General features: G+C 41.7%; 1 protein-coding gene across 1 annotated transcript in view; it reads right to left on the reverse strand.

The window, feature by feature from the left end:
• VAV3 (vav guanine nucleotide exchange factor 3) overlaps positions 1-19,904 on the reverse strand; it is a 631,071-nt gene that overhangs the window by 28,554 nt on the left and 582,613 nt on the right. Inside the window, exons 22-25 of the mRNA XM_029618254.1 lie at positions 18,728-18,762; positions 17,871-17,987; positions 17,232-17,319; positions 15,894-16,023 (exon numbers count right to left, since the gene is read on the reverse strand). Of these exons, the coding sequence (XP_029474114.1) occupies positions 15,894-16,023; positions 17,232-17,319; positions 17,871-17,987; positions 18,728-18,762 (370 nt within the window). The remainder of the gene's footprint in view (positions 1-15,893; positions 16,024-17,231; positions 17,320-17,870; positions 17,988-18,727; positions 18,763-19,904) is intronic.

The raw sequence follows: 19,904 nt of genomic DNA on the forward strand, positions 1-19,904 counted from the left end.
CTACTGGTAATCCAAACATTCCTTATTTAATTTTGTTCGCAGGCTTAAAATAAAATTCTTTTTGCAGGTTTGGTGTTTACTCTATCATGTCACGCTCCATTAAACCTTACAAACTGATATTTTGAAAAAATAATGCCACTGTAAATTAATAATTTAAGCATGCTTTGCAGCTATCACCACATACGATGGTGGTAACTAACTTAGCATTTTAAATATAGAATGGATTCCTCTCGTCTTCACACCTCTTGAAATCTTGGTAAAATGTACAGATGGGATATAAATTATTTTCTGATTATTCCCAGAACACATCGCATTGCATTAAAACCCATTAACTACTGTAGGAATTACTGTACCATGAGCTAACATGTGATATCTTGTAACAAAAGAGGAAATGACAGATATCACATTACTAAAACTGTTTGCATTTCTAGGATGCTTACTTATGTAAGGCAGGGACAGCTATGACAGAGTAACTTGAAACGTTCTGCAAATCCTGAACGTTGGATGTTTTTTGCATAACAACTAACCCATATTACACCAAAAATGGTTAAAAATATAGAAAACAATTGGCATAAAAGGTTAAAAAAGGTCACTAATTGTTCAAGAATAAAATCAACAATGATGGTGATTAAAATGTATTTCAATTACAGTGGTTTAAGAAGTGTTTTTAAGGGGTTTTTTTTGTCAATAGATGTTAAAAAGATAAAAAGATCAGAAGGGAACTTCAAAGAGTGGTGCCACGGCCTCTAGAGGTCCTGCCTAGATGACATGACAGCCCCGCTTTGGAAGAAGGACAGTCAGTGAGCAGAGCAGCAGTTCTGTGCCACTGATCAGAGCAAGCAAAAGGAGCAGGAAACCTACGCCGCCCTTCAGAAAAGGAGCAACGGCCTGGCGGAGGCCATTTCCTCTTAGCGTACCTGAGGAAGATGAGGGAAACTGGGGAAGGGAAAGAGAAGACGTGGGAAGGCAAGAGGAAAAAAAAATCCAGGTGAGCGAGTAAGAGAAGGCGGATGCTACGCAAGTGTTTTCCGGTACCCATGAAAATGGCGCTCATCATCAGCAGGTGGGTCACCGAGATGAAAGAATAAAGTAAAGCAGACCAGGCCTGCAATAGCACTTACCTGGCAATTTCTGGCCCTATCGTGTCTTCCAGAAAATGCGGAACAAAGTCCTTCACTTTTGCTAAGCTCAAGGTTATCAGAAGTCTGCTCGGATTTTCTCATGATCCTGGGAGACAGAACACTTCTGCCAACACCACTGGCGCATGTCTGATTCGCCAAAGAAAAGTGAAAGGGATCTTAGAAAAGTAGAAGTTTGTGAACCACTGGTACAGGGAAGATTGCTGATTTTTCCAGATTTTTATCTGGTAAGCATCCACTCAAAATGCTTGCCATTTTAAACCTTCTAGGGATTTTTTTAAATTTAAAATTATGCAAAAACAGGTAAGTGCAAGTATTTTCTTACATGCTGTTTACTCGTAAGCTCTATTCTCAAGGGTCCATTCCAGTTTACACTACTGTTACCCTTTTACCTTTGATAAAGGAGGAGTTTGAAATACATTTGAATTTTAAGCATTAACTCAAGTGCAGGAAGCTCACATGGAATGCCTCTCAAAATCATTTGCAGTGTTGCGTTCCGGTACGAGTATTAGTGCTGGAGAAAACAGGATTATTTGTAGGTAGTGATTCTTGGTACGGGATCATCATGTGAATAATCCACAGATACATGCAAGTGAAAAAGGGAACTCAAAAGTTCACATAGAGCAACATTTATAGATTATTCTTAGGACAATGAAGCACAGAAGACTGCGCCTTTAAAAAATAATCCAAATTCATTTGCAAGGTATGTCAAAGGTAACAATTCTTTGAAAAGAGGTTTCTTGGTATCAGTGTTCCATTTGGTTTTTTTTTGAGCCCTTCAATGCAGACTTTGTTACTATAAAATGCCAATTTACAGTGCATGCCCAGCATCTATTAGAGAATCTATTCTAGATGGATTAAGGCCTTCTAGTGCAGGCTGCACAGTAATCTTATTAAGTCTCACTGTTGAGATTTGTAATTCGTTTCTTTCAGTTTTGTATTTCAATGTATCATTATCTGGTACTGAGTGTGAGCGCCTCGTCAACAGGAGACTGAGTGCAATTAGTATTTCAAATGAACAGTAGTAGTAATAATTGGAATTTGCAGGCCACCTCAATCTCAATATTATTTCTAGTAGGCTTTGTACAAATAACTGAAACACATCCATCTGAAAATGAAATGTTATGCGAATTTTGAAAATTGGCACATTAAATGAGGATGTGAAATGCATCCAAAATGCAAGCAGGAGAGAAACTGATTAAGCATAACATACCTAATGGGCTGAATGTTGATTTGCCATTTTCATTTATTAAACGCTCAGTGAAATGTTTTCTTGCTATATATCAGTTTTCAGTGCTTTTTATTCTGCAAAACCAGCAATGTTTTTCTTTAAGCCAATATTTATTTTTCTGTATCAGAAAAAAATTCTCTTTTTTATGGAGATAGTTCATGTCAAAAATGCCTCCTCTTTCCTGGATTTGGATGAAGAAAGTATTAATTAGGATGTGATTTATCAAGCTTTTTCCAATGCACACAGACTGGAAAGAAAACCTTAGTAAATCAGGCCCTGTGGAGGTGGTGCAATGACCATCATTGGAAGAGTTTTAGACAAATCTCTCTGTGATATAGTGGATCCTGCTGTGGATTAAATGGCTTTTTTTTAATGACCCTTCATATCTTTGTATTTGAGCTTTTGTGATCACATGACTCTTTTCTCTTCTTCAAATGTGCCTATCTCGGTGTCCAGTGGGGGGGCGTTTCAAGATGGCTGCAGGCACCTTTCTCTCTGTTGAGGCTGCTTGTGTTTAAATGCAATTTCTTTTCTTTTTGCTAAAATTTTCCTCTGAACTCTATGGGAAAGAGAAAAGGCGAAGGCTCGTACCTTCCCTGAAGTTTCCTCTTCAGCACAAGTTTGTTGTCAGCACAGCTTCTTCGTTCCAATGCGGATATGTCTTGGAGATGCTGGTGCACGAAGGCTCGGCATTGGGTTCTCCAGACACTGATATTACTTTATCCCCCAGATGGCCGCACTGCAAACCCCCCCCCCCCCAATCAATGGGTGCAACTAGTGGCGTCTGTGCTGCATTTGCTAAGAAGCTAGAAGATGGCTACCAACTAAGGCGCTTCAGAGGTTCTGACTGCATCCATTGTGGGGCAAGAAAGAGTAGGAAGCAAGATTACAGCAGCACAAGATGGTTTTGCCCAGCCCTTCTCTGAAATTTCTTCAGCTCCTTAAGGACAGATCCAGGTTGGTCAAAGGGGTCTCAAGACTTTTTACTTACTAAACCTGCCACTACAACTCTGGACACAATCTGGGAAGCTGTTGCTAGGCTCTCAGCTCAGCTGGGTCTTCATGCGGTTTCTCAGACAAATCTTTCAGAAACTTTATGCAGCCTTTAGTGGAGGTTTTAACCCCAAGGGCCCACAAACGTATTTATTCTTCGGGCCTGCTCCAGCTACGCTCCTCCCATACACGACTCTCTATCTCCCTAGGGTGGATTCTTTCTGAGGGGGGAAGCTCTCGCTTATGGCCCGGGCAGCGGAGTGTTATTCCCTGTGTGTGCTGATAACTGCAGCATTCCAAGGGGAGAGATGCTGGGACAAACCAGACTGGACAAGGCACTGTGTGTTAAATCATAGGTTTACTGATTTGTAAAAAGCTCACATTAAAGTCTATTTTATATGCAGTTACACCTGAATTTAGTACAGATAGAGGTGTCTTTCCTGGGTAGGTGACCTTTACTTCAGCAAACTGGGCTGAGCTTCTCATAGTGATATTTAAGTGCACAAAAGCTCTCCCAGTGACCTACTGGGAATCCTAGTAGATGGGTCCCTTTGAACACAGATAAACCTGAGTCTCCAGATCATTTCCAAACCCCTAGCCCTGTGTCCTGATCCCAGGGAGGAGGAATAGCCTAGTGATTAGAGCAGTGGGCTACGAACCAGGAGACCAGGGTTAAGGTGTTGAAGAATTTTCAGAGAAGGGCTGGGCAAAACCATCTTGTGCCGCTGTATCCTCACTTCCCAGTGACCTACTGGGAATCCTAGTAGAGGGGTCCCTTTGAACACAGATAAACCTGAGTCTCCAGATCATTCTCAAACCTCCAGCCCTGTGTCCTGGTCCCAGGAAGGAGGAATAGCCTAGTGGTTAGAGCAGTGGGCTACGAACCAGGAAACCAGGGTTTGAGTCTCGCTGTCGCTCCTTCTGACCTTGAGCAAGTCACGTTACCCTCCATAGCTTCAGGTACAAAAGAAAACTTAGATTGTAAGCCCTCTGGGGATAGGGAAATACCTACAGTACCTGAATGTAAACTGATGTGATATCTCAGATCGAATGTTGGTATATAATAAATAAATATAGGTGGAGATCTGGATGAGAATCTGCAGGTCTTACTTTGTCTCCTTAGTTATTTTAAATAGTAACTTCTCGTACTGAAAAGTCTTATGAATTGAGAATCTACTATTCCAGCCTGGCTTCCAGTGAGAAGAGATGGCTAAAAACTGTCCTCACAGCAAAAGAGAAAATACTTCCTTAATTCAAGGGGTTAATGGGCTCACTGATCTTCAGCCCCTGTCCTCTGTGTCCAGCCAGTGAGGATGACCTTCCCCAAAATAGATAACTTCTGGCCATCAAACATCTCATGCCACCAAGCTTGTCACAGGTGCTTGCCACATTCAGGGAGTGAATGGGCTCACTGGTTTTCAGTCCTGGTACGGAAGTCCTACAGGGGTTCTGGCAAAAAGTCTATCGTACTGCAACTCAGAACAGAGAGTGCACAGTGAAAGTCCTCTTCAAAGAGCAAATGCCTGATGAGGCAGGGAGGCGTCACCAGGGAGGGAAAAAACAGACATCCTTCCTGCTCTGTATCTAACCAAAACTAATTCTAGCCATGCAATGAATGACAAAATGGCGGGGTTAAATAGGCAAAGGCAACCAATCCCAGCTGTCCAGGGAAGGAGGAGGCTGAGGGGGACGGAGGGCTCATAGTGTTGAAATATCTGAACTGGGACCTAGGGACATCTAGCGGCGGACCAGAGGGTCCAGCCACATTTACAAAAATCACAATTGGAGTTTTCAGAATTCTCAGTTAAGGTTTTGGATGTTCAAGCTAAAAGGTAGATTTTAAAAGCCTTGCGAGTGCAAAAATGGCCACTTATGCTGTAAGTGGCCCAAGCGGAAGCTACGCAATTTAAAATAGCCGGGAAGGGCGTGCGTACATTGAGGTGGAAAAGCTGGAAAAGCTGGAAAAGGGGCAGAGCATGAGTGTTCTAGAGGTGGGGCCATGCATAACCTCAAGTTTTCCTCAGCTAGCATGCGTATGTTACACGCTCCCTGTTAGGTAGAGACGTCTTGTGAACATGAGATACTCATTATAGGGGGAGGGGGTGGGGTCTGAGGATATTGGGGGGCCAGAGGGAGGGGGTTTGTACACGGATATTTGGGCAGACCAGGGAGGGGGGAGCCGTCACCACCGCCGCATGCTTTCTGTCCACTTTTTCTTTTTTGGGGAGTCGGGACTGCCTCATCCGGCAGCCCTGGGTTGAAACAAGGGTCAGCAATGACTCCTGCTAAACATCCCCATTTGGCTGTGGTTTTTAAAAATTTTTTCCCTGTAAAGTTAAATGTCTGGCGGGAGCCTTGGTCCCCGTGTTAGGGTCCTGGGCCTCCCGCCGCACATCTAACGCATGCCAGAGAGGTGTTGTTATTTTATCACAGCTGACCACCTTCTCGTTCGGCTGTGATAAAATATTTGCATAGAATTGCCTAGTAAAGACCTTCTTTGCATGCATTTGAATTATTCGTGATTGCAAATTGCATGCAAAGAAGGGTGTGGCAATAGGGGAGGGTATCTGGGCGGGGACATGCAAAATATCTCATATATTGCGCGATATCGCCATGATAGTGCACTATCGTGGCAATATTGCATGATATGCATGATATAACATGTGTTAGAGCCTATTATCACCCATTGAGGCCTTAACATGATTTGAAAAATGACCCTGTAAGCCTCAAAATTGCTAATATATATGGATTGCTTGTGGATGACCATGTGACCTGACAGAATTTGTGAATGGCATTCTTGACAGGACTTGTGATTATGTTATCAATAATTGGGGCTCCAAATGACAGTTAATAAGCCTGTTTGACAATAGTCTCTTGGCATTGATGCCAGCCATTCCTTGTACTGGAGAGAAGAAATATAAGTGTCTATACTGGTGCTGTAGATAAAAGATTCTGTCTGCACTGGTCCAGCAGTGTAAAAGATGTAACGACTGAACTTACACTGTCTCAGCGTTATTACTTTGATGTTTTATTACTGGGTACCACTACCTTGTTTTTGGACTGCATTCCATGAAATATTTCCCTATTTGTGAAAGAATAATTTCCCCAAAGCAGACACGGCCAGTGCAAAAACTCGGCTGAGTCAGGATTTAGGATATGAAGCAACTAATTATCCACTGCAGGTTTTACTCATGGGGTATATGGTGAAGTGGGGAGGGGCACTATTTATGCATATACATTTTTTTAACACAAGTTATAGGATTATGATTATAAAAAAGAAGTTACACTCAGAACTAATGTAGCATATCCAGGATGTGCACACCCAACTATATAAGTACATGGATCTGAAACAAGTATCCCAAGATCCTCTTGGATCCCATGATATGCCTTGAAACAATATTCACAAGTGGCCATGGAGCGAGAGAGAGAGAGAGGGACAGCCTCTGTTAGAAAGACAATATGACACTCTATATGGTTTATGGTTTATTGTTTTTTCTATACCTTCACATCGGCAAGGCCTTCACAATGGTTTACAATCAAATAAAAAGAGAAATACATTATATGTCTCCCACTGTAAGACGGGCACTTCCAACTCAGGATGCGTTTGGGAGGGGGCAGTGTTATAAGTGTCTACAGATCCTTGCACCTTAGGCAGACCAATGTAACACCCCCCCCCCCCAAACCCACCCTGAGCTGAAAGTGCCCCTCTTACAGTAGGATATATAGAGAGTGTCACTCTCTCCCCCCCGGTCACTTGTGTGAGTATAAGCGTAAAGGCGCTACACATATGCACGGTAGGGATATTTTAAATACGTGTGTACTTGCACGCACAATATAAAATGAAGCGTATTTTTGCTCGCATGCCCAATATGCGCGTTTATGGGTGCATGCACACTCCTTTTAAAATGTACCTGTATATTGACCGCTCTTCCTTATCTATGTTTGGTTACACTTCCCAAAACTTCTAATAGATGGGTAAGTCAAAACATCCCTCCTCTTCTGAATCCATGTTGATTCTTCCCCATTAAGTCATGCCTATCAGTGTAACGCTGTTCTTAGGAATAGCTTTTACTATTTATCCCGGCACCAATGTCAGGTTGACTGGTCTATAGTTTCCTGGCTCACCCTTGGAGCCCCTTCTGAAAACTGGTATTCTCTATTGTTCATCCTCCAGTCTTCAAGCACCGTGACAAATTGCTAGTAAAAGGTCTACAATTCCACAGCCAGCTTCAGCTCTTATCCTTAGATAAAATGAAAAAAAAAAATAGGCCAAAGGGAAATAAATACAGTCTGACGCTTCATGGCAGGAACATAGAACGATCAGGCTCCTGATTACATGGACAAAGAAACAGTCTGGCTCTTTGGCTTCAGACAAAACAGAAAACTGAGCTTTTAGACACAAGGATAGCTATGGTCTTTCACAAAGTGGCTTTCTCATTCTTGGAGCCAGGTGTTGGCCTCCTACTTCTCAGGTTGATTTGGCTAAACAGTCGAGAGTCTCCATTGTCCTGACTGGGTGGGGTTTTCCTTCTTTTGCCCCCTCTCTGCTAAACACCATTCTGACCTGCAATTCCTTTCCATTTACCCTATCTGAAGGCTGAATGGGCGTGGAGTTTGGGCCCACTCACTTCCCGAACCCTGCCCTAGGGGCCATGTGTTGCTTCTGAAGCAAAGCTCTCTCGTGTACTCTCACTTGCATGCTCTTCCCTGGGGCTTGGCTTCTGCAATTCTTGTAGTGCCATCTAGTGAATTTGGGATCCATTCTTTAGTCCCTTCCAGTGTTTTTCCTGTGTGGGATGTCAGTCTCACCACATTATTCTAAGATGATTTTGTCTTGTTCACATGACACAAGGTTAGTTTGTCCCTGAATGAATCGACTGTAACAGATGGGCCTAATACAAAATTAGAATCCAATTAAACATTTGCTGGGATATCCCTGGCTCACCCATCTCTTTCACAGTTTCACTTTAAGGTTTACTGAAAAATAAAAAGAAAACCCCTTCTATATTTGGTTAAGTTTGCAATAAATAAAATAAAAAAGACAATTTTTTTGCTGTTATACTGCGCTCTACAGTCAACTTCTGCCCACATTATCCTCATTCAGATAAGCCTCTTATGATCAGACAGATCTTTTAAAATACATTAAAGCTGATCTTCAAGCAGAAAATCTCAGCAAGAATGATTCACTACCCTTGCTATTTTTAAATTTCAGAAATGGTTATCTGCTATGAAAGAATCCTAGTTTTAAAATACTTAGTACATGCTTAAATGCCATGTCCTATGTCTTAGGTTAAGCTGCATCCATCTGAAGGAAAAGCTGATTGTCTATGCAAGGACATTTATAGCTATGGATTAACAACAATTTTAGTTCAAACGTTTCTCGTATTTATATTGTATTTATATTGTATCTATATTATTTCATTATTACTATGTTAAATTGTTAAATTGTATCTATAATATTTATCTATAATATTTATTTAGTTCTATGTTAAATTGGCAATTTGTTATATTGTTCCATGTAAAGCCCCCCTTCTCTTTTTAGGGCAATTCATCGTTTCATGTAAACCGGAGTGATTTGTAGTTCTTACAAGAACTTCGGTATATAAAAATTAAAAATAATAAATAAATTAATTAATTAACAATCTCCCTAACTTATCATTTGGCACTGAGCATTGAAGTGGCTCAGGCTTGTTTGAAAGAAAAATACTATCCATGAACAAAAATATTTCTACAGAGAAAATTCACCATAAAAAAAGCATTGAAAGCACTGCAAATAGAGTGTGACACGATTGGTTCAGTAGTTCAGGTCAGTGACATGTCTGTCTGCACAGAAGTCGAGACAAGTTAACGTTCTTGGAGGTTCACAGGGCAAGAGAAAAGTCTAGGATTAGTCTCTTTCCTGAACACAAACAACAGTTCTCGATAATACAGCATAGAAAAAAAATCTGCTTGCATCCAGATACAGTTAAAAAGAGTTTAACTTCTGCTGAAGTTCGTTAAACGCCATCAACAATATGGGCGTGCATCATTTATGAGTGTTAGATTATAGTATTCAGAAGGCCTGCTTGGTTTCTTATGGCATGTATTTTAATGGACCTGAATGGAAACATTCTTTTCAACTCTCTCTAGCTTGAGTTTGTATTCTAGATGTAAGTCTTAGGAGATGATGTCTAAGGAACACTACAGATACTGGATTTGGTGCTAATCCTTCAATTTATAAACTGCCTACCCATACAAAAGCTCCAGGCAGATACATTCAATAAAAATGTGACAGCAATCTTAAATTACAATATAACAGTATAAAACAACAACGAATTCCAACAGAAAACCCACATACATAATACTGAAAAATGAGTTGTAAAACTTATAATAAATCCTGCTACCCCATGGAAAGACAAACATCCCTAAAAGCCCATATACCTTCAGATAAAGGCTAATGTAAACAGCCAATCTTTACTGTGCTTCTGAAAGCTCAAGCAGTATTCTGGTGGCCGTATTTTACACAAACTGCAATTTATCTAAGTGCTGGGATAACACTGGCAACCAGTGACATTTTCTTTGGCACATCAGAAAGAGCAGTCATTGATTTGACACAAAGGCCAGCGAGTTCCCAATGAGAGGCAAGCACACAGATTCAAGCTTTGGCTGTTAACAGTAAATTCTTCATTGAACTTTAAGCATCGCAGCATGCTCCAATTAAAGCAAATGTCAAAATGCAAACCTAGTATTGAAAAGAAGTCACTATATACACAAAGACCAACTTGTAAAATCTCAAATTATTTTTGGACACTGCTAATGGGATAACTTTGCATTTTTCATGCTTTGTCTCTTAGGAATGAGTGGCCCAAAGTATGTCATTATCATACAGAGGACCTTTCCAAAAGCACCAATCATTGCAGCTTTATGCCAGGGCTTCCCAAGCACTGTGGATCCCTAAAGGCTAGAGGATGGAAATGAAGAAAAGAGCACATGGGGGTAACTTGCTGGTGTGGCGGTTACTACCCTTAACCTAAAGGTATAGGGATCACTACCCTTCATCAATAAGCCTCAATTCCCTTGACACAACTGCAACATCATTCTCCGCTTTGATGGCAGGGAATGGAGAGCTGGGGTAGAAAGAGGTCCTGACTTTAATGATCTGGGGTACTGATGAACAGACATCAGGGAAAAAGCACAGGACTGCTTCTATAGCCAAGTCCATTAGCAAAGTACGTCAAGCAGCACTGACTGAATTTTCAAGAAGGCTCATCATCCAGTTAAAGAGAAATATGGGGGTAACCTGTTCGGTAGATACTACTATAAGAAGCTTGCTGGGCAGACTGGATGGACCATTTTGGTCCTTTGCTGCCATCATTACTATGTTACTATTTATATCCTGCGACCCTGCAGGCAGTAGGATTTTCAAGATAGCCACAGGATAAATGTGCATACATTGAAGGTCCAGTACCTGCAAAATTATCTCATGCATATTCATCGTGGATATCCAGAAAACTCGACTGGCTGAGGGGTCACCAGGATAGGTTTGGGAAGCCTTGTTTTATGCTATCGCTATGAAATCTGTTCATCTTCATCCCTTTACTGCAATCATTTCCTTTTACAAGAAGTAAAAAAACTACAATTAAAAAGAAATCACCCTGTTTACATTTCATCAGAACCTGCTTCAAGCCTTTCATGCAGTCCACATGCTGCTTCACAGTAGTCTGAAAGATTGGAAAGGCAGAATCAGTCAATCGGCATGCTCTAGTCAAATTTTTGCAATATATCAAGCCCCTCAGCATGGGACCAGTGCCCAAAAATAGAATTGAATCTTGCCAGTAATAAACCTAGATGCCAGTTCCTAATGAATACTGGGCTTAACAGTATCCCTGCCACATACATAAACCCTGCACTGGAGCAGCTAAGGCTTCCACATACATAATGCAGCATGAAAAATGGAATATCTCTTGCTAAATTGACCCCTCATGAAAATACAACCTATTTACAATCGTACATTCTTCCACAGACCAGGGCAGTTGGAACAAACCAATGCTATACAATGCAAAGTTTCAATGCAATGCACACTTCTCACATTTGTCTCTTCAGACTGTATTGGCATATCAAAATAACAGCACTTGGACCAGCAAGAACTCAATTTAATCTTACCAGTTAAAAAGAATATGCAAGGTCAGTCCGGTGGTTCAGTGTCAGTGCTTTTACAACAGACTTCAGCTGATCAAATCTCAATAAAAATGAATGCCAAACCTTCCTGAACACTCAATTTAGCAAGGAGAGCCATGCACTGGGTTCAGTTCCAGGGGCAGGACTCTGCTCCCCAGGCCAGTTAGGGCTTTTGGATGCCACGGGGGACAATGTTTACAGCCGCCAGGAAGAAGGAAGCCTTGGCCATCGCTCAAAAGTGTCATCTAGTGGCCAGATTCAGGGACCACGATTACATGTGAGGACTTTCGCTGTGATGCCTGGCCTAAACGAGGAAATGGGATATAAAATGGAGGTGGGGGATTCTCTGAGTAATTGTGAAGGAAGGCTCACAGAGATGGATACTAGGGATGTGCAGAGCAAATGTTTATGTTCATAAGTCCATAAGTCGAAAGGGGGTCCCATTTGCGGTCAATATGAACATATGGAGAATTCCATAAGTTGAGTCTATGTCCATATGTGCAAATAAAAATTTAAACCCCTCACCCTCCTTAATCCCCCCCCCCCCCCAAGACTTACCAAAACTCCCTGGTGGTCCAGCGGGGTCAGGATGCCATTTCTGACCTCCTTTGCAAGGAACACGTGACGTCGGCGTCACGTCGGAGTGACGCGGCGTCACGTGATTCCCCGCGGGTTCGCTCCGGGCCCCCCCAAGCTGGCCAAAAGTTCCTTTTGGGTCGAACGAGGGTAACGGAGCGAACCCGCGGGGAATCACGTGACGCCGCGTCACTCCGACGTGGCGCCGACGTCACGTGCTCCTCGCAAAGGAGTTCAGAAATGGCAGAAATGGCGTCCTGACTCCTCGCTGGACCACCAGGGAGTTGTGGTAAGTCTTTGGGGGGGGATTAAGGAAGGTGAGGGGTTTAAATTTTTATTTTGGATCAACAATCGCGATTTCCAACGTATTCAACATAGCTATGTTGAATAAGTTGGAAATCCGATCGTTTTCGCCTCATCACTTTTTTAAGTTAAAAAAAAAAAAAGCGTTTTACATTTAAGTTCAAAACGAATGCACACCCCTAATGGATACCCACCCTGGTTCTGATTCAGCTGGCGGTATAAAGGAATAAGAGGAATACCAGGCAAAAAAAATCATGCAAAATAATCTGCAACTGCACAGCTGTGAAGAAAAGTTACTTCTAATAGTTTACATTATCCAATAGTGTGTTAATAACATACTATAATGCAGGATTAAAAATATATCATGCTCTAATATATGAAAGAACAGCTTTTCAATATCACCCGGATCATTTTTATTTTTCAATGTTCCTACTGGTATTTAATGTAAGGGCTAATTTGTTTCTACACATATTTTTCCTCAGTTAAAGTGAAAACATGAAATATCTGTCTTTTGGAGTAAGCACTGTATCAGGGGTGGCCATCGTTTTGCACGTCAAGAGCCAAAAACCCAGAATGCATAGTAGCAGAGTCTTACCTTTGAGGAGCAAGGGTGATCCCCTCCCTTCCCCAAGGACCAACGCTCTCAATTTCCCCATCACCTCCACCAGTTCCCTCCCCCTCCCCCCTCTCAATCCAGCCACCCTGTCCTCACCAGCTTCCCGCACCATCTCTCTATTAGAGTTTCTCTCCCACCCTGTCTCCAGTACCCCATTTTTCCCTCTTACCCCCATATCCCCTTTCCTTCTCTCTTCCCTTGTCTCCATCACCCCCTCTCCCTCTGACCCTATCCCCTCTTTCACCTCCTCATCCTCTGCACAGCATCATCCTAACCAACCTGGGGTCTCTGGAGCTTTTGGGCTGAAGGCAGCAGCAGATCGTGGAAGGACCACAGCTTGCAGACGCCAGCAGTAAGAGATCACTTAGTGCCTGCAAGAGGCTGATGGGGGTGCAAGGCAGGGGGGTTAGCAGGGGCAGCTCCTGGTTCATTCACCCAAGTCTACTGAGGGAGATAGGCAGCAGCAGCCTGCAGTATAGCAGAGTGTCAAACCGAATCTCCGCTTGGCAGGTGAAATTCCAATATTATAAAAATCTTAAACAGCGTGGAACATACTGCTAAATATTTAAAGCAAAACTATTTGAAAGAGAGCTGTGGTAGTTTCATATATTCGCTGTTTTCAGTGTTTTTGGTACCATCCAGGTTACCCAGCGTTATTCAGCTTATAATCATTAACAAACCTCAATCCTCCCTAAATTCTTAAATTGCAGTGCCACCCGAAAAAATGTTTTGAACATTTCTTTTTCATTTAAAAATGTATATATCAAATCGCCATTCAGTGCATCTATATCATGCTCAATATGACGACAAACATTCATCAATCAATTGCTCATCTACCACCGCTCTCTTTCAACTATTTTTTATTTCAATATTTAGCAGTATTTTTTCCACGTTGTTTAAGATTGGTGGTGGTGGGTACACTGGATTTTTATAGTATAGCAGAGTGCACCAATCAGCTCTTTCTTGTGGCGATCCTCTTCCTCCTCCTCAGCAGCCAGCAGGCTGCTCAGAGGGAGGAAGATTGCCAGGAGGCAGACAGCAGGGTGATACAGTGCCGTGGCTGGACATTGCAGCAGTCGCATCAGTCAGGTTTGTGTGCTCACCCCCTGCCCACCTGGTTGCCATCCAATCTTTATCCATTCTCCTCCCCCCCCCCCCCCACTGGTATTCAGTTGCAAATCATCCCCCGCCATTCCCCACCGCCCACTAGTGCTCAATGCCCATTCAGCCTCCCCCTACACCAGCATCCATCACTCCCCACACCAGTGTCCAATCCCTAGCCAACCTCCCCCTTTACTCTCTAGCCTCTTCCTCTCTCTGCCAGTGGTCCCGCAGCCCCCATATCATTATCCCAATCTCATCCTTGATCTCCCGTGTGGTCTTCAAGCCTCCTCTCCCATCAGTGTTCAACCTCAGGATCCATCCTTCCTTTCTGCTTATTCACCTTTTCTCTCCGCTATGATCCTGCATTCCCAGTCCCCCCTTATAATTCTTCCAGTGGACCTCGATCCCTCCCAGCTGTCCTCAAGTGCCACCCTCACTCAGTGATCAACCTCCGAGGTCACCCTCTCTGTCCTCCTGCTCTCTCCACCAGTGGTCCTCCATCCCCAGTCCCCCTCTCATATCACTGCCCACAGTGGTCCTTGATTTCCCCCCTCCCTAACCAGTGCTCAACCTCAAGAGTTCCCCCTCTCTCTATCCCTTCTTCTTTCCCCCGGTGGGCCTCTACAACAGTCTGACACAGCCCCCCCCCCCCCACCCCACCAATAGTTGGTCCTAAATCCCCCAGCTTAGCTCCCATCCGCTCAGTGGTTGCTTGAGCCCCCTAAATCCCTGGTGGTCATCAGTTCCACCCCTTTCCCCGCACTAGAATAAGAACTCACCTTTACCTACCAGCAACCCTCCTTCCGCTCCTCTCCCTGAGGAGCGGCACAGCAGCTGGGCAGAAGCAGCCAAGTGCTGAACTGCCGGTCACCATTAGGGTAGGGTTGTGCTGGCCACAGTCACCCAGTTTCCTCCACCTCCTCGTGCAGCAGGTGAAGTCAGTGCATTTGTTGTGAGCAGTCCCTGATACCAGCAGCCCTCAAGGCTTTGTGCCCTGGGCAGCTGCTCCGCTCTCATTATGGCCGTGAGCTGGCACACATCAGGAGAGAGGAATAGGGAAGGGCTGAAGAGTCACATTTAGTAAATCAAAGCTCCGCATGTAGCTCACGAGCTGTCGGTTGGCCACACACTTGTATTAATTTGAATAAAACAATATAGCAGTAACAATTTAAAAAGTTCAGATGTTAACCACAAAGAAGAAGCTATTAGTGCCTTATCAAAACTGATTTCACTATAAAATAATAAAAGAATTATTTAATTCAACAGAAAATTACCCTTCATCAAATATGTTTTTAATAAATCAAATGTTGCCATGATTCTTTTACAAAGTCAACTGATGTACTTGCGTTATGGCATTAGAAATAATAACAAATGAGGTCCACTTGGTTGAAAATGTGATTTTAAAACAGACACCCAAGAATAGTATTAGGATATCCAGTTTTTATGAATGCACAATTAATTGAAGACTGTTTAGGTTGGTTAAGTGCTTGTGAAAAGCAGGCAGATAACCAATTAACATCCCAGGCACAGACCTAATGTGCTTTCAAATACAAGGCTGATTTTAATTTTGGCAGCAAGAAAATCTAACAAGACATGTTCAGAGATGTTTTTGTGCAGCTGAGAGTGCTAATCTGCAAAAAAAAAAAAAAAAAAGTAAAGAAAAAAAAATCACAGCTAAATATATTACCATATTAAATGGTCATAAAAATGTACAGATGTTTTAGCATTATTTTGCAGAGATGAAGAGGATTTTAATGAACATTTGAAGACTTACAGTTACTGCTTGCTCTGTTACCCCTATGTTTAGCTGAATTCTCTGGCTCCTTGTATGGAAATTGAAGAGTAGTATCCAAACTTCGGAATCCTTCCTTCAGGGACTGATGTTTATAATATTCCACAAGTTCCTTTAAGAAACACAAAATCCAGAACAGTGCATTCAAGTGTGATTTAATTTAAACATACAAAATAACTAAATGGCATTTCTTCTTGTGTTCGCTTTCTGGATAGGTACAGTTCCCAGAGTTTTGCTTTGGTCCATCAGATGGGTGATACATAGGGCCTAATTACAGGACAGACAATATAATCAATGACGTCTTCTTAAATGCAATTTCCCCACATCTATCAAAAGAGTGCAAGCACTGATAGTGGTCCCTGCTTACTGGTCTTTTTACCGTCTGACAATTCTATCACAAGTTATTGAATATCTGGTTGCTGTTTCCTAAATTTCAAATTTTACGACAGTACAGAAGTCAAGTAGTTACATCTGATCCTGCAGAAAACTCTATTCTTTGTGGGTTGTGACACTTTTTTAAAAATTGATCTAATATAAGAGTTCTCCAAATATGAGGTAGCTACGGTATGTCCAATCTTAAGAAGGGACCTATGTGATTTTGGAAACTCATCTACAACAGCTCTAAAGAATCCAAATTATACCACAGTCAGAAAACTAACATGCCAAGTCCTTACTGCAAAAGATTTCCCAAATGATTCATACCAAATCAAACAGCCTCATCTTTCAAGGCTAAAAAAAAACCCCCAAACCCCAAAAATTGCATGATTACTCATTTTCAGCTGTTTTCTATTAAGTACTACAGCTCACACTGGGCATTTATTTTTCAAACGTCAATATAGCAGCACTGGTACGCATCACCACTTATGGAATGGACTTACTGAACCTGTGTGTCCTGCTTCTTCTCTCGCCATATTCAAATCCAGTTGAAAAACTCACCTTTTTGAAGTTGTGTTTAAATGTAACCTCTATAATCCATGCATAGACTCTTGTTTGTCATGACTTGACTACTTGTTTGTCTTGACTACTTGTTTGTCTTGACTACTGTGAGCTCCATGGAGTAGAGACTGTCTCATAAGTGTAATTGTATAGTGCCGTATATGTGTAGTAGCGGCTTTAGAAATAGTAATAGTCTAGTAGTAAGGAAAGGCTGTTAATTACATTTTTTTCTATTTTGAAATTTTGCATTCACTCCACCAGTACTTAGCAGCGACTTTCTACTGGCACATTTTTGGCAAATTTCTAAAAAGTTAGTGAATTGAAATACTTCAGTTAAACAAAGCAGACCCAGGGTTGTTGCAACAGAAACAAATCAATGCTTACCATTAAACTTTTAAATTTTCTATTTTCTGTAATGAGAAAAAGGCCATCTCTTGTTAAAATCTTGATGTGTTTCACGTCATTATTGTACCTATGGGCAACGAATAACTTATGAATATAAATTTGTTTTTAATCAGTAGAGATCAATAATTACCTTCAGGCATGCCCCAATAACATTACATGAATTAATTCTCAAGACAAAATGTATATCCATGCCAATACATGGCTGACATCTCATTAACAAAATATATTTACTAGGCCATTGCTCAAGATGCAGCTCGTATTCTGAAAAAGAGCACAAGTCTACATGAGAAAAAGAGCTTTTATCTAAATCTAATTATGGCTATCTGAACTATTACATGATTTTTAGTTCATACTGAAAATTAATGAAGACGCAAATGAGCCCCTAATTTGTACATGACAGAGGAGCTCGTAAGAGGATCCTTGGTGAAATATGTTCTTAATACATCTGAAGTGCTAGAGGAGCAGGCTAGCACTTTATATGGCTTACCATCATAACAAATAAATCAGATCATAAAATTAAAAAATATATTTATCCTAGCTTTTATTCTTGCTCATACCTTTCATGACTATTAATATCCTCACATTGCCTGCATAACTGCAACTGAAGCAGTTACTTACTTAATACTAATAGCGTATTCCCCTGACTCTTTCGTCCTGTATCGCACAAGGTAAGTGCTGTTAACTTTGTCCATAAGTTCAGACTCAGCTTGTAACCTTTCCATTGCTCCTGCGTACCTGTAACGTATGATTAACACAACAGAGCCAGTCAGTATAAGTTCTTTAGCTTTCTTGCTAAAGTTTATAACTTTTATCACCACTGCTTTCGGGGAGATCATGAGGGGCTTTGAGGGCATTGCGAGGGTTTGGGGACTGGTTTATGGGTTGGGTGTTTAATCCCAGCCCCAGCCCCTTGCAGATCTGTAGATGGATTGGGACAGGTTGGGGAGGCTTATTTGGGGTAGTGCTTGATCTTGTATTTTGGCGATATATTAGAATGTGTTTAGATATGTTTTATACGCTGATATTGTTATTGTTCATTACTTTGCTGTTTGGTACTCTGAGTGTTTTCTGAGGAAAGCTGGATACAAAAGAAATATTATATTGTGCTAACAAGAATTACTTTTACAACTGAAATATTTTACTTTCAGTTACATCACTAATCATAACGCAGTGTTGTTTATATTTTGCCCTCCTGGTTTACAGCTTTTGTAGACCAGCTGATACCCCTAGCGAAACCATGCTTCATATTTCATGCTGCTGGAAGTACATTTTATTTGCATTCAGATCATCTTGAAATGCAGCAGAATTTATAAGTGTTTTTTGCTTTTATCAAAGACAAAGCAGGAGAAAAGATATAATTGTCTTTTGCTGTTCAAGACCAAAGAAAAATTAATGAGTCTTTTTCTCATTCCTTACTGCTCTCTTTTTTTGCTCTTTTTGTCAGTCTTTATTGCAGCATGAAACTCATGACTCACCATGACTGTCCAGAGTAGTCTACGGGTTTAGGTACCTAGGATAAGAAAAATAACACATGGATATATAACAAAAGGTACCATATATAAATTATGCAAAACACATGTTCTGAAGGCCTTCTCTATCCCAAATCCAGCTTTAAAAAGTCTTATTAAATGATCCCCATTAAAGTATTTTCCTTATTGCTGCCAGTGACAAGATGACAGACCAAGACAATCATAGGCCTGGATTTATCAAAATGCGGTAAGTACCGCATGCGATAGCAAAAGGGGCGTGTTTTATGCTAATATAGTATTTATCGCAATTTGCGCTAATTACCTGGGCGAAGAGCTAAGTTAATGCAAATTGCGATACGTGCCAGACCTGTTGTATTTCCTGTGTTCAACCACTGGAGGACCATTTTTAATGATCCCAGGAGAGAGAGAGAGAGAGCAATGTTCTCTCAACCTAGCTTGATGGACTCTCTACCTGGGTAACATTTTATTTATTTATTTAAAATTCTTTTGATATACCGATGCTCAAGACTAGTGTCTTATTTTACCGGTTTACATTGAAACAAGGGGTAACCAATTAACTAAGAAGATAAAGTTACAATGAACAAGGGGTCTACATAGTGGGAGAGTTGAGATCAAAAGCATATGAATAACATATCAAAGAGAAGCATAACAAAGTTTGCTTCAAGCTAGGTGGAAACATCAAGCTAGGTGGAAAGAACATTGCCCAAATCTCAACTTGGAGTGAGTTTCCTCACTCCGAAGGCCAGCAAATCTTCACAAGAGACCACTGTTCTGTTCGTAGGTGTCACGTAGCATGTCAAAGTGGCCCCTAACCCCCTACACACTTACCTAATCCCCACCTCGAGTTACTAGGTGGGCCTACCATAGGAATACAAATACCTGCCTATGGGCCATGATATTATGGCCAGTCTCTCTCTCTCTCTCTCTCTCTCTCTCCCTCTCCCTCTCCCTCTCCCTCTCCCTCCCTCCCTCCCCCCCAAGCTGTGAAATCGGACTTACGGGAGACATCGCAAATGGTGATGACATGTCACAGCAGCTATCGCACAGCCTAACGCATTTGAAAGAGGTGTTGTTAAAATCCTCCTATTTTTGGAATTTGCATCGCACCATACGATATGGTGCGATCGCATGCGGTAAACACGTTTTCGCATGCGTTAACGGG

Source organism: Rhinatrema bivittatum, chromosome 10 (genome assembly GCF_901001135.1).
Source record: "Rhinatrema bivittatum chromosome 10, aRhiBiv1.1, whole genome shotgun sequence".
Taxonomy (NCBI): Eukaryota; Metazoa; Chordata; class Amphibia; order Gymnophiona; family Rhinatrematidae; genus Rhinatrema; species Rhinatrema bivittatum.